The 15,226-nt window shown below is 45.5% G+C and overlaps 1 protein-coding gene across 1 annotated transcript in view; it reads left to right on the top strand.

Moving 5' to 3' along the window:
* The window catches only part of LOC104965348 (transcription factor SOX-5-like), a 212,005-nt gene that overhangs the window by 17,804 nt on the left and 178,975 nt on the right, over window positions 1-15,226 (top strand). Inside the window, exon 3 of the mRNA XM_010794304.1 lies at window positions 3,743-3,877. Coding sequence (XP_010792606.1) covers window positions 3,844-3,877 — 34 coding nt within the window. The 5' untranslated portion in view covers window positions 3,743-3,843. The remainder of the gene's footprint in view (window positions 1-3,742; window positions 3,878-15,226) is intronic.

The raw sequence follows: 15,226 nt of genomic DNA, 5'->3' as shown, positions 1-15,226 counted from the left end.
TTTCCTCTCCTCTTTTTTCCTCTATTACCTTTCCTTTCCTCAACTCCTCCTCTTCTTTCCTCACCTTTATTCCTCTTTCCTGTACTCCTTTACTCTCCTCTTCTATTTTCTCCTCTCCTTTGCCTCGACTCTCCCTGCGTCACCGTTATTTTCTTATTCTCTCTCTCCACTGCCTCTCCTCTTCTTATCTACTCTCTCCTTTCTATTCACTCGAATTCGCCTCTACTGAACCCCTTTCTTCCCGCTCGCTCGCTCCTTTCCTCTCTTTCTCCTATTCTCAGACCGTCGACACTTAAGTTATGTATGACATGTATCTGTGTGTGACCGTGTATATGGACGCGCGTCTACCGAAGAGGAGAGATATATACGGAGAAAAATATAAGAAGTTTTTTTTCCGACGCGTGTTATCGGCTTCTATATTAGTCGGATGTCTTGACAAACGTGGTTATGTACACGCAGGAGTGTTACCCTATTCTTCTCTCTTTCTGTGTTTCCTCCTTCTGTTGTTGTGACTTTATGTGTCCTTTTTCTGTCTCGGTTACCAAATACCTCCTAGTAAGGAGGGTATGACCGCGGAGAATATTATCAGACTCAACCTATACACACATTGTCGGACAACTAGACTACCGTCTGGGTGCTCGGGATGGTACCCGTGACGTGTGTGTGTGTGTGTGTGTGTGTGTGTGTGTGGACCGGGTGTTCCTCTTGTTTTGCTGTGCCAGGGTGGTGTGTGTGTGTGCGTGTCAGGTGTTGTGTCTGTGTGGTCGTTGTGTGTAGGTGTGTGTTGTGTGTACTGGTGTGTGTGTGTGTGTGTGTGTGTGTGTGTGTGTGTGTGTTGGGTGTGTGTGTGGGTGGTGTGTAGCGCTCCGTCATTCGTTGCTTCTACGTAATTTCACTCTTGTTCCGTGAGTTTCCGACAGACTTCACACACACACCACACACACACACACACACACACACAACACACAAAGCACAAACCCACTCCCCCCAAACAGGTTCTCTAGTACTAATTAGTCATTAGCCTCGCAGGGGAAACACGTAAGGATGTGTAAATGTAAGGATATGTAGATGTTTTACGTTTAGTTGATATATACCTATATGTTATTACGTTATGCAATTTCACCTTAGATGCCCAAGACAACAATCGGAGATTAGTATCACATTTGAAACTTTCACCCTGATCAGTCTTCTCGCTCCCCCCCCTCGCGAAAAGGTTTAGTCGTTTCCTCTCCTCTCCTTTCCTCTTATCTCCTTGTTTCTCCTTTCCTTTCTTTCCCTCCCCTTTCTCCTCTCCTCTCCTTTCCTCTTATCTCCTTGTTTCTCCTCTCCTTTCCTCCCCTTTCTCCTCTCCTTTCCTCTTATCTCCTTTTTTCTCCTCTCCTCTCCTCCCCTTCTCCTCTCTTTTCCTCCTCCCTACGGTACATTACAGTATTGCTAGCCAGCTCCACTCCAGCATATGTCCAATTAGGCCTGAAAGGCAAAGCGGAACTGTTCTGTCTGTGATTTGTCCCGGCGGGGGTCCTGTCCGAGCGTCGCGCTGGAACGCCTCTCCCTTCTGATCGCGCGGCACGGCGGTTTATGGTTAACCAAAATGGTGGAGTAATTATTGTTTTTGGTGTAAGGGGGAAACAGGAGCCGCTTGAAGAGAGCTGTATTCCCCTGCGCTGTGATAGTTTGATTACAGTGCTGCTGGCTGCCGCATGCCGACACACAGGAGGAGGGGCAGAGGAGACCCCTCACACAGAAACACACACATAGGTATTTACAGTACACAGGCCTGCGTACGCCCAGGGAAACTTGAGTATACACACACGGGGAAGCTAGGAGCGCTGTTAACACTGAGACAGCCGCTCTCTATTTACCTGTCTCAAGCGCTTCAAGTGTCCATATCACAGAGATATTACCTGATATTACCGCGGAAACCACCACGTCCTTATGATTGTGCAGCCATTTCCATCATTCCAGATCAATTTTCTCACATCCAACTGCTTTTACCTGCCCATTATCCTATTCAGCCACTCTGCCCTCCAGGCAAAATAAGAGAGGCAGGGAGAGCAGGAGAGAGGCGATGAGTTGTAAGGAGGGAACAAAGTTCTATGCAGGAATACAGGTCAAAGGCCTGAAGACCCCATCAGGGATTTGATCTAAAGGGGCACCCAACCAAACAAGCAGTTTACACGTCAGATGGAGTTTGAAAACAATTGGATAAAGTATTCTGGAGGAGCCTTCTCTGGTATATAATCAATAGAGAACAAATGCACTAAGGACGATGTCAACGTATATTTCAAAGAGTTTTACTTGTGTTTCAGGACATACGAAACACACAAGCCACCTTTGAACTGATAAGCCTTTTGTCTAAAGTAAGTTTGCAATACACCTGTACACCTGCATTTTTTTTTTATTTGCTCATATGATCTCAAATGGAGGGAAAAAACTGTTTGCCTGGGGTGTTGAATAAATAATATAAGTATAGATAAAAAGAGTGTTGTGATGGATAAGTGATTTATTTTGGATTATATTCTTCTTCTTCTTCTTCATCCTATTTCAGTAGTGTAGGCGTAGCATTGTTGTATTGCTGCCATGCCCAAAGACTCAAAAGCAGACTAGTAGCCAATGAAAACCCCACATTGTATGTTTCAACTACGTTAATAACAAATAACATATCTGAGATAGTGTACCTATAGCGTTAACAGTTATTGGAGCTCTGTTGAGTATTGGAATAGGAAGCACAATAACTGCTTATACTGACTTTTAGGGGAATGTGCACACAATTTGGCTTGGGCTCCTTGTTCTCTCTACATCATTCCAGCATTACACCTCAGCCTTACAGCTCGATAAGATTCCTTATTTTCCTCCTCGTCTCACCTTATTCCTCTCCTTCTCTCCTCCCCACTTCCTCTCCTCATCTTCTCCCATCTCTCCTCTCAAACTGTCAGTCAGTCCATCACACGCAAGTCTTTGTGCGTTGTTTTTGGCAGAACGCTGTTTAGTGCAACCATCTGTCTCCTACTTCTCTCTCTTTCTGTCTCTCCTTCTCTCCCTCTCCTGTCGTCCCTGCCAAAGCCACCCATCGGAGGAGCTTTTTTCTGCGTCTCCTTTTAAAATCCTGGAAACCTTGTGAAGTCGTATGGCTCTCTGCCGACGGCCGCGCAGAGAGGGTTGTGTGTTACTGTGTGTTTGGGTAGTTGAGGGGGTTGATGTGGGGAGAAGGGAGAGAACATCATCTTCCAAATGAAAAGGGAAAGGCCAGCTGTTGTGCGAGTTTATTGAACTGTTCCCATAACTTGCTTTCTGTCTTTGAATCTAGAAGATAGAGTGCTTAGGACTGTATGTGTGTGTGTGTGTGTGTGTGTGTGTGTGTGTGTGTGTGTGTGTGTGTGTGTGTGTGTGTGTGTGTGTGTGTGTGTGTGTGTGTGTGAGGGGGTGGGTTCATTAGTGTCTTTACAGACTGATGTCATATGTGTGTTCCATATGTATGTCATTAATTTATGTATATGAGCCTGAATGCATATGATTGTGTGAAATGATTATGATGTAATGTAGATATAACTGTCTCCACTATGGCAAAGACATCTGTTCTGGGGTCAGTTACACACATAAATGCACATTCAATGCATGTTAATGTAATTAGACTTAAAGAGATGCGAAAGGTGCTGATGTTTATTTCCTCTTTTCTCCCCACTACCTCCTCTCTTCGTCTCTACCCTCTCCCCACCCCCCTCTCCTCCCCCTCCTCCATCAGCAGGTCCAGGGTCAGCTCCCCCCGCTGATGATTCCCGTCTTCCCCCCGGACCAGAGGACCAGAGGACCCTGGCGGCAGCGGCGGCCCAGCAGGGCTTCCTGATGCCCCCTGGCTTCAACTACAAGCCTGGCTGCAGTGAGTAGCTTCCTCACGTACCGGCATGAATAGGTGTAAAAGTACTTTTTTATGTGTGATGTTTCAAATGCTTTTCACCAAAGCAAGGTAGAGTCTGACCGTTTTCCCACACAAGGAGTGGGACTGTTTCCCAAAAGACGAGCTCGCCCCTACAACAACATCTCTCCCTCTTAATAGAAAAACCAGTCCAAATACACCCTTCCTGTTTACACTCTCAATTTCTCCCTCCCTCTCTCGCTCAGTCCTCTTGGCTCCATCCTTTTGTCTTGTCTATTTTTTGACGAATAAAAGCAACAAAATGCAGGCGTCCTGCAGGACATGTTTTTTTTTTATTATTATTTGGCCATCACGCTCCGGCTGTGTGGCAATGTGTTGTTTACCATGATAGAGAGAGAGAGGCAGAGACAGAGAGGTGGGAGCTTGCCAGGGGATGCTGGAATAAATGCACGGTGGGGGTTAGCAGAGGGTGAGGGGTTGCAGAGGCGCGGGGGTAGTGTAAAATGTGACCTGCCCCAGGCGGCTTTTTCTCCTCACATTAACAAGGGAAGCAGCCAGAACATGTTTCCAACACAGCCCACACACACTAACACACAAACGTACCGGCAGCCAGAGAAAGCTTTGTGATATCGCAACACAAAAAAAAGACTTCCACACTGATCTGAGAGCGTGCACATGAGCGCGTGCACGCTCAGTCCCCCCCCCACCCCCTTAGAGTTTCACAGCTTCCCAAACAAGTCCACTCCATTTTAATTAGTGCCATCTTCACCCACGCCCACTGCCCACGTAAATACCCTATCAAGTGGTGGGCTTGTCTTTTCACTGCCTCCGCCAACTCCAACCGGACTGGCACTCGGCGCCAGGCTGAGCCGCCCCTGAGAAAACTCTCTGGCAACTTTCAAACTTGTTGTGAGTTGCTGTAGTTTGGTGCTGCCACTCTAAATAGGACATGTGTAGCATTGTGATCTGACATATTCTCACAGCTCCTCATAGCTTTGAAGATAGGAATAGATTTTATCCACACGTTATGGATTTCTTGGCACTCTTATAAACCCTTGTTGAACAGTGGCACAATTTATCTACCGTCCAAGCTGTTGATATCAAAGATAAAGATAACTTTTTAACCTTTGCGTGGACTTACAATTCAGTTTGAATATAAAAACAACACTGCATTATCAGGTATGATATTTTTATAATTTTCTTAAAAAGCTAATTTTGAGCTGGTTTCAGTTGCTTAATTAAGATTAAAAAAAAAACAACAGAAAATATAACCCCCCCACTCTCAATTTTTGAAGAAAAGCTTTTTAAAATGTAGAACATTTTTGTTCACAAATTGACACCACAGGAATATTGATGCCTTAATCGACCTCCCTCCTTCGCATGTTTCTCAGTGAGAAATGTCATCTTTGTCCGCCGAGGTCGCTGTCCCCGAGCCAAGAGCAACATGTTTGTTTTCCTCCGTCCGTCTCCCTTTTGTTACAGCGACCCCCAGGAGGAGCATAAATATCCACCCAGCTCATGTTTGTCTGGGAGCGAGGAGAAAGGACCCATCTCCTAGAATACACAGTCCTGAAATAATTATTTAATCCCTCCTGCCCTCCTCCCCGCTGGAGAAAAGAATGTCTCAGCTTTGCTTTCCTTTTTTTTTTTTTTAAAGAACCGAGTTATATGGGAAAATATGTCCGGAAAGACATTCTTGGCCTATCTCAAGCACTCTTTACACGAGAAGTATAGGTTTTAATTTCTTATACTGTTCAGTTTAGAGAGCTGTTTTTAAACGCGGACAAATTACCATTAAAGATAATTTATTTTTACAATCGGATATCGAGAAAGTTCAGTCAAAGATGGACCCCTTACAGAAAAACTATAGTTGTATTAGACTGATTTATACCTGTGGGTCGAACACTCGGTTCTTACGTGGTTAGTAACTGAAAGATACTTATTTGTGTGGTGTGTTGTGTGTGTGTGTGTGTGTGTGTGTGTGTGTGTGTGTGGTGTGTGTGTGTGTGTTGGTGTGTGTCCCGGTGTGTGTGTGTGTGTGTGTGTGTGGCGTGTGCGTGTGCGTGTGTGTGTGTGAGAGACGCTAAAGAGGAATGGAAAACAGCATCGCCCTAAATGGCGGAACAGCGGAAGACATCACACACCCACCCCCCCCTCCCGCACGGTATTGACGGAACCCCGTCCGACGGAGGCGACGACGAACCGGGGGCCCTTTGGACGTACGGTCGACTCGACGTTTGTTGACGACGTCTGTCTGTCATCTACTCTGTCTCTCTTGTGCCTTCCTAGTTCCACCCCCCTCCCCCCGTATCTTTCTTTTCTTCTTCATTTCTCTCCTCCCCCCTTTTTCCTTTCTTTCCCTGTTGTACTTATTTACTTATGAGCTTTCGTGGTTCGTTTTTCTTCTGCCGCCGATTTTTCGAGACCTTCTTCTCGGTATCACGGGCCGGACAAACACACTGTCTCTCTCTCTCTCCCTGTTGATGATGCAGTCGAGGGTGAGGGAGGGGGGTACCCTCTTTCGCGATTGTCGGAGGACTGTCCGGGTCTCTGCGGACAGGGGGAGGTCACGTAGCACCTCTTTCCCTTTTTGTAAGGCAGATAGCTCCTAGTGCGGCCGAGAGCGAGTCACCTTTTTTCACTCTACTCTTCCTTTTATATCTATCTCCCTGTAAACACTTCGAATACGGTCTGACCCTGTACGGTTCCAGAAAACGGGGCGTTTTCAAAAAATCGCTACGACTGTTAGTTCTACGTTATTTGTGGCGATATTTATCAGTTTATATTTCTACTTGGTAAGTTTATTGACGCAGCCTTTTTTTTTTTGCATAAGGAGATAAGTAATACATACCTAATTTAATTAAGGTTAATTTATTTCCGTATTACCGTACTTGACGTACCATCTTGTATGGCCCTTTAAATGGCGTTATGGTAACCTATATTGTTTTCAGAGGCCGGTCATAAATGTTGCCGTCTGTCTTTTTTTGTGTGTCGTTTTAAGTGTTAAACCTTCCTCGAAAGTTACAAGTATTTGGTAAGAAGACAGAAGGCAGAGTTTTTAGGGGACGTTAATGACAAGTACAGCCTATTATTGTTTCGAGTATTCGTGCGACCAACAAAAGAGGCTTAACAATAGGGAGGAGACTTCTCGTCGTCTTGCCAACAAATGCGCTCTCATTTACTACAAAAAAAAACTTATCATATTACAATAGTAACATAAGACACTTCTAAAAAGGACCTTTCCTGGTAGGAAAAAACAAAAAATCATTGAAGGCAGGAAGCAACCACGAACCGACGGCCGGTGCGCCGCATTTGTTTCCGCCAATACGTTTACTTGTCCCTTCTCTACGACAGTGACGATGAGGAGAGAAGACAGACGACATGAGCGGAGTAGACGAACTGTCGGTGTTAATCGAGTGGACGAGAGGAGACGATAGATATTATTTCTGTAAATAGAAAAATATGTTTGTTTTTTTTCTCTTTGAAGTTTAACCGTCGTGTGTGAGTTCTGTTTCTTCATTGCAAAACCTGTTTGAGTATAAAACTTAAACTTTTGAACTGAGAGTGAGTGTACACGTTTGTTCGTTATAAGTGCAGGTTGTGACTTTGTCACTGAAGCATAACCTAACGTCAATTGAACCGTAAGGTTTGAAAATCAATGGGAGAATTTATTCTTGTCAGGAACATTTTTCTACTTGACGAAGAAATAATATATATTATTTTAATTACGTTTCATCGAAGTTGTGGACCTGCGAATATGTATACGTGAACGTAGACACCACACAGTAGGAGTTTTTTCGTTTTTTCTAGTCCTCAACTACCAAGGAGAGACGAGTCCGACTACAGTACCTGTGCCTCCCCCTGCCATTATTAACTCCATGTATGTCATGTGCAGTCCCCGACGACGACGCCCACCTTTAGTCGCCCTCTAGCCAGCCGGACCGCTCATGCACTTTTCGCCACGCCTGCTGACTCTAGTCTAGTCGGGAGGCGTAGCGGTAAGACGCAGTTAATCGGCGTGACACCGAGGACCCTTCTCTCTCCCCCCCCCCCCCCCGTCGGGCTCGTGACTTATGGGAGTGGGCGGGAAGGGATGGGTCGGGTTTGGGGATCGTTCCCCTGGTGTCCGTCCCCACCACCCAACTCACAACACACAGGACTCGCTACACGACACACAGTGCGGTATAGCTGGCACAAGTTTCCGGAGAAATTAGTACGGCTCACTTAACTTCAAGGTAATTGTTCCGGTCGAGGGCCGTGAGTTCGGGCGAGTTCCGACGCTCGTACTGTTGTGTGTGTGTGTGTGTTGTGTGTGTGTGTGTGTGTGTGTGGTTGTTGTAGTGTGTGTGTGTGTGTGTGTGTGTGTGTGTGTACGACGTGTGTGTGTCGTCTCCCGTGACTCTCGGCGCGGGTCTCGCAGCGGTGTTTGCGTTACGTACAGTTGTTTGTCCTTCACTGGTCGCTTTTCGGGAACCCCTCTGGCCTCCTCGCTTGTGTTGTGTGTGTGTGTGTGTGTGTGTGTGTGTGTGTGTGTGTATGATTGTGTGTGTGTGTGTATGATGTGTGTTTCGTTGTGATACTCGTTCCACCCCTTACGTAGCATCTACTTCCTACCCTCGATCCTTACTTTAAAGTGAGTGGCCGGTTTGCCGTACGTGACGTCGACACACACGACACACACACACACACACACACACACCCACACCACACACACACACACACACACACACACACACAAACACACCACACCACACACACACACCACCACACCGACACACACACCACCACCACACACCACACACCTCACACACACAACACATAAAAAATTCTGGACGAAACACAAACCACATACGATGACTAGTCTTTGGGTGGTAAAGCCACACACAACACGCAAAGACACACACACTTAACGGCTTATTTCGTTCGGGCAGCTGTTTGTACATTTGTCCATTATTCACACTGACTTTCCAAAAAGGCCTCTTACTACAAACCTATCACCTCTACATGACACGGGAGCAGTAGAATCACCCCCTGTACAACACACCACACACACACACACACACACCACACACACACACACACCACACACACACACCAACACACACACACACAACACACAAACACACACACACCACCACCACACAACACACCAAACACACACACACACTCACTTCAGAACCGTTATTAGACGTCGAATCAGTCTATGGTCGGCGGGGCAGAAACAAACTCTCAATCGCCGCGAAGTCTCGAGTAAAAATGTACCTGTGGCTCCTGTAACATCCTGAGTTCCTAGAACAAGACAGACTGAGGCAGACAGACTCAAAATAGTCATGCCACAATTTTTCTCACTCAGTCGTCTGTAACCTGTGTTGGGACATAAAGCGTAAAGGGAACTAAGCAGAGAAACATTCATTGACTCATTGCTAAACACTACTTAAACTTGGTTCGTTGTTCTATTTCATTATTGTTGGGTGTCTCGCTCGACCTTATGTCACCTTTCACAAATATTGTGGTAATGTCACGAAAGGAATATGGAAATTACCGTGTCGGAGTTTCCTGTAAAAATAACCAAGGAAATTGTTGTTTGGAAGTTCACAATGCCAATATTAAGAAACCGTTCGAATTTACCAACTTTTATTGAATTTTGTCTTGGTTTCTTTAGTCAAAGTGAATATAAGAGGTGATAGTTTTGCCGTAGGACTTGCAAAACCAACGGTAGTTGTACAACTCTCATTATCACATGGCCTGTAGATTTTGTTGTGTTTATTACTAATCTCACAATATTGTAGATGTACACGAAATCAGTAATTACCAACCTTCACCATTCCGTCAAATGGGTCGTATCACCGGATAGGAGACGACGGATAACTAACGTAACAGGGTGCGATAGGTGTTTTACCGAAAAGGATAGTTGAGGTTCGTCAGGGAATTCCGGTTGTTGTTCTATGGTGCCACCTCGTTATGAGAGTAGACTTTTGCGAGGGACGTGCAAGGAGGACTCTTATCTCCAAACACCCCTTTGCTCAAGGCTACTAAAGAGTAAATGGAAGACAGTAATACAGGACAGACAAAGAAGAGTAGTGGGGGGGGAGGAAGGAGGGAGGAGGGGCACTGCGGACAGCAACAGCGCAGGCGGTAGAGAGGCCACACTTTTCACACCATTGGTCCACTGTTTCAAGGTTGTGAAACGGAGAGGTTACTAGCGGACTTGCAACCGTAACCTGGGAGAAATCCGTGTGTGTGTTTGTGTGTGTAAATTAGAGAGTGAATGTAGGGTGTGAAAAAGAGGAGGTGAATGGAGAAAGGGGGGATAAGAGCACAATGGGAATCGACTAGTGGAAGATTTATGGGGACCATGGAAAAGGGAAATCGGTTAGAGAGGGGAGAGAACGGGCCTACTCACCGTAAAAGAAAATAAGCAGAAGGCAGCATCAGGTAAACACCTACTTATAGTCTATAGTTCCAGTTGTCCCTCGGTCTAATTGTACGAGATTCGTGTTCAAGTGTGAGTATGGGGTCTATTTGGTGCGATTTACGTTGGACATGTGAGCTTTCGAACTTTTCGTAACATTTCTAAGACATGCATTCTCGTGAGCAACTAAGCTTCTTTCTTATCTAATGTATACTTTCTCTAATGTGTAACTCTCTAATTATGTACCAAGATTCTTGATCGTGATTGGTTTAGCACGACAACCTCAAGATAGATTTAGGAAAGATACATATGGCAAAGATGTCTCCACACAAGTCACAGTCTCTGGTACACAGGCGCGACGCGAGAGTTTAGTGTCTCTCTCTTCCCCTAGCTTCTAACAAACCGTAATATAGTTTTGGCGAACTATCACTTTGCAATGGATTGACACCTGACATCAAAATTGTTATGTCGACAAAATAGTCTATATTAACTTTACAAGATTGTAATAGGGTTAGTCTAAAAAATCTAGAGCTGTACAAGTAAAGTTAGAATAAATCTTGTCTATATTTTTTTATTGTTTATTTTTTACCTTTTTGGTCTTATGGCATACAATTTTATGTCATAAATGGTGTAAGTTAACTATTATAAATTATATAAGTTGTTTTTTTCAGAAGTCTAATTATTATTATTATTTAGTACACACAGGCTTCCCTCGTCCTCTTCGTTTACGAAAATTACAGGGTGGGGAATGAACTAGTTCTAACAGGAAATTTAGTAATACGTTCATAAGGGATGTATGTAAATTTTGTATGTATATTTTATTAAAGGCTAAGAAGTAGTGGAGAGAAGTAAGGTATCAAAAAGGGTTTTTCCACAAAGAAATGTGGAAAATTTGACTCAATTACGAACCCGATGAGACGAGTTTGGTAAGGTATTTTAGTGGGGTGTCTACAATATGAGTTGAGAGTCTCAACAAGACTGGAACCCTCAACTTACAGTGGTACAAGCTGAAATCTTTATAAGAATTGAAATTTGATGTTTATACGCACAAACAACATCAACGGCCCCTACAGTAGACGGAGTAATCTGGGTAACATCGTGGTAGGGTTCACTCAGGTATTTTCGGAAACTTTCGACTCCGTGGTTTCCAGTACTGGGAACCAGCCTTATTTATAAAGGAAAGTAACGCACTCTACTCTGTAGGCTGATGGATTCTACACTCTTACGATAGTGATTTTGGGGTTCTTTTATGTATAAACATGGAGTAAATTCCTAATGTAATAATAAACACACCTGGTTTTTTTAACCGATAACTGAATATTTGGAAAATTTTTCACACATAACTTAGTTCGTTAAACCAGCATAAACAATTCAGTTTTAAAATTCGTCTTTACATCCTTCTTAGTACTGTATGTGCCTACTTCTAGAACCGGTCGTACACCACCACAGATGTTAATTATTGCATATTGACTGATCCACACATACACAAGTCAACTTCACAGTTAGACAGCCGTACAAGGTACACGAGACTTACGTCGACCTAAAGTAACAGAAGAGATAGACTTGTAGAAAATAAAGTTAAGATAAAAACACTCACACACACCACACAACAGAGCACATTCACCCAAGTATAACAAGGAGGACGGTTTGGCGACACAACGGCACGCTGGACTCCCGGGTTTGATTGACAGTAAGAACAGGGCCGCCGTCTTTTGTGGAGTAGTTTACTCACGCGTTTCTGCTAGGGTTTCCTTTGGTAGGGTGTAACTCTGTAAGCATGAACACAATCGGACCCGTTTAGACAAAGAAAGACATTTCGGAATAGACACACACACACACACACACACCACAACACACACCACACACACACACACACACACCACACAACACACACAACACACACCACCACACACACACACACACACACAACACACACACCAACAACACACACACACCACACACACACACAACACACACACACACTGACACACACCAACACCACCACTGACACACACACCACACCACTGACACACACACGACTCTCCTAACATTCTTTCTTTAGACGATCACTTACAAAAACGTGAACACAGGAGAGTGGGGAGGGAACGACCCTTTTTGTTTTAGGTTAACGTTCCCTGTTTCGGCAAGTTGACTCTAACTCACACAGACTTGTGTCACCTTTTATACCTGTCGTCTAACTTCGTCACTATTGCGTGTCTCCTCGTAATAAGAGACCGCGATTTCGTGTCTTTTACACCGAGTTTGTGTTGCCCAATAATTACTTTATGTCACGCTGTCGCCCAGGCAGAGGTACTATCTTGTGTGTCGATGGAAAAAGGAGCGGACGTCACAGCTCCGTATACCCCGTCGTGCAAACCCGACTGGGCCACGTTTCATATGTGTTGTGAGACGGAGTGGAATTTGGCCGTATAACGTGGGGAGTAAGGGGAACCATACATGTGCATTACTTTCTTTCTACATCCGTTGTCTTTTGCCACACTTCCGTTCGCGAAGCGAGTCTACAGTATAAGAATACTTTACGTAAAGTCTCTTGTTACTCCCCGGTTCACGTCGGACAGTCCCCCGGGGGCTCGGGGTTGTGGCCTCCAATCTACCAAGCTGTTCCGTGTGCCCCCCTGCGGGCGCGTCCGGATTGGGCGCCCTCTCACCTCGGCGTTTCGGGTGCACCTATACTCCCTTCACACACTCCACACCAGCGGCACACACACAGTCTCTCTCTCTTCTCTTCTCTCCTCTCTCTCTCTCTCTCTCTCTACTCTCTCTTCTCTTCTCCTCTCTCTCCTTCTCTCTCATTCTTCTCTCTCTCTCTCTCTCTCTTTTTCTCTCTCTCTCTCTCTCTCTCTCTTCTTCTCCTCTCTCTCTCTCTCTACTCTCTCTCTCTCTCTCTTCTCTCTCTCTCACATGCTCGTCACTAGTAACACCCCCAGCCCTAATTGCTCGTTATCCGGCGAATAGGGTGTTACACGTCTGTCCTTCTCCTGGTTTCAGTCCGAGTGGGGACGGAAATTTTTCGTAGTATTGTCTACAACTGACAAAAACAAAAAATCGGGAGAATCCGAAACAGAGAGAAAGACGAGAGAACGATAATTCCGCCTTTACTCTGTACTAATACTGTATTCTCCCGCCTCGACGTGTGTACTCTCACCTTTTTTCAATAGGTTTGTAGCACTTAACTTTCGACTCTCCATAAATTTTCGGATTTGCAGGTCCACGTTTTACACTGGTAAGTAAACCTAAGTACTACGATGGAAGTGTGTGTTTCCGACGGAGACACGACGACTTCTCTGAGAAGTCGGGTGGGTGTGTAATCGAGACCGTCAGGTCAGCTATTGACGGCCTGTCTCCGGCTCCCGGATGCGATTGTGAACAGTCAAGACACTCCAAAAAACCTCGGGACTAGTAACTCTAGGTACAAAAAGGATTCTACTGAAGTGACGGTGTGAAACCGACTGTCACTGTGCGAGACGTGGGGTTGTGACAGTCCCCTAAATAAGCATACCCTGGTGGCGTTCACTTTTCCTTTTAACTTATAAACCACACTGTAAGGGTCTCAAAACTAATCAACAAGAGGTACCTGTACTACAGGACGGTCAGAATGGACCTCAACTCCCCAGGCGTCCGGACCACACCGTCGTTCGGCGTCGTACCGTCCGTCCGTCGGTACCAACACCCCTACTCGACCTCTCCCATCCCCAGTCGACTTCCTTTAGTCTTCTTCTAGTGTAACATACAGTCAAAAACAAATAAACATGTGTGGTCCGAAGAGGTACGGAGATAGGCTGAAGGTAGGGAAAGAGGGAGAAAAGATGTAGAACAGTGGGAAAGAGGTGAATGGCGAGAAGGAGGACAGATGGACGTAGAGTGCTCTGGGAGAGTTATAGAAATGATTAGGAGTAGGAGACACAAAAAAGGAGTGAGAGTTTTTTTCTAAGGGTGTGAAACGAGGAGACGAGAGGGGAGCGAGTGTGGTGGTGGTGGACTCAGGGAATCACTCGACAATTTCGGCAGTGGAAACTCACACGATCGGGGCATCCGCCCGGAATTCTTTTCGGACTAAACACACTAGGATGAGGAATTATGGTGGGACTGTTTCTTGTCGCTCCGACTCCCTAAGTGACTATTTCGACCGGGGTCGCGTTGGGTTAATTCTCCGGCGGTGGCAAGCTAACGCGAGAGTAGATGCCGGAAAATAAAGAGGAGATTGACAGACAAGATCGACGAAACAGCTCAATGGGAAGTCCGACCGAGGGTGTAAAAGAGTGGAGTAACAGAGTGAAGAACAACAGTAGAAAGAAGAGAAGTGTTTAATTGAGAGTGTGGAAGTGTGGGGAGAAGAAGGGGGCGTGACAGTCCTTACTATTTAGTTCTCTACCTACCTGCTTGTCCCGCCTCCTCTACTTGTCTTCACGTCCCTCTTCCTCTGTCTCTTCTCCTGCTCTCGCCAAATTAATCACTGGTCCACGTCTATCCGGCGCGACATTAATGAGGCTCTCCCTCTCTTTTCCAGTCCCTACCTCCCTCCTCCACCCCTCCTCTCCTCTACTCCTTATGACGTGGATTATTAGCAGTGTAACTTTATGTTGGAAGGACACTTGACGAGACCAAGTGTAAACCTGGTTAGTGTCACTCGGACTCCAGTCTGACATACCGATCACCATGTAGTTCCTGCGAGATAAAAAGTGCCTCCTTTTGAACGAGTACCAAACTGGAACGGTAGAGACTGAGTTGAAAGTCGCCAGTCGAAGAACCCTGGAAGATAACCACACACACACACACACACACACACAACACACACACACACACCCAACACACACACACACAACACACACAACACACACACACACACCACAACCACACACACACACACCACACACACACACACACACACACACACACACACACACACACACACACACCAC

The sequence above is a fragment of the Notothenia coriiceps genome, unplaced genomic scaffold, assembly GCF_000735185.1.
Source record: "Notothenia coriiceps isolate Sejong01 unplaced genomic scaffold, NC01 NC01_scaffold00037244, whole genome shotgun sequence".
Taxonomy (NCBI): Eukaryota; Metazoa; Chordata; class Actinopteri; order Perciformes; family Nototheniidae; genus Notothenia; species Notothenia coriiceps.
The sequence above is the reverse complement of the archived record's forward strand: the minus strand, read 5'-3'. Positions and strand labels throughout refer to the sequence as shown.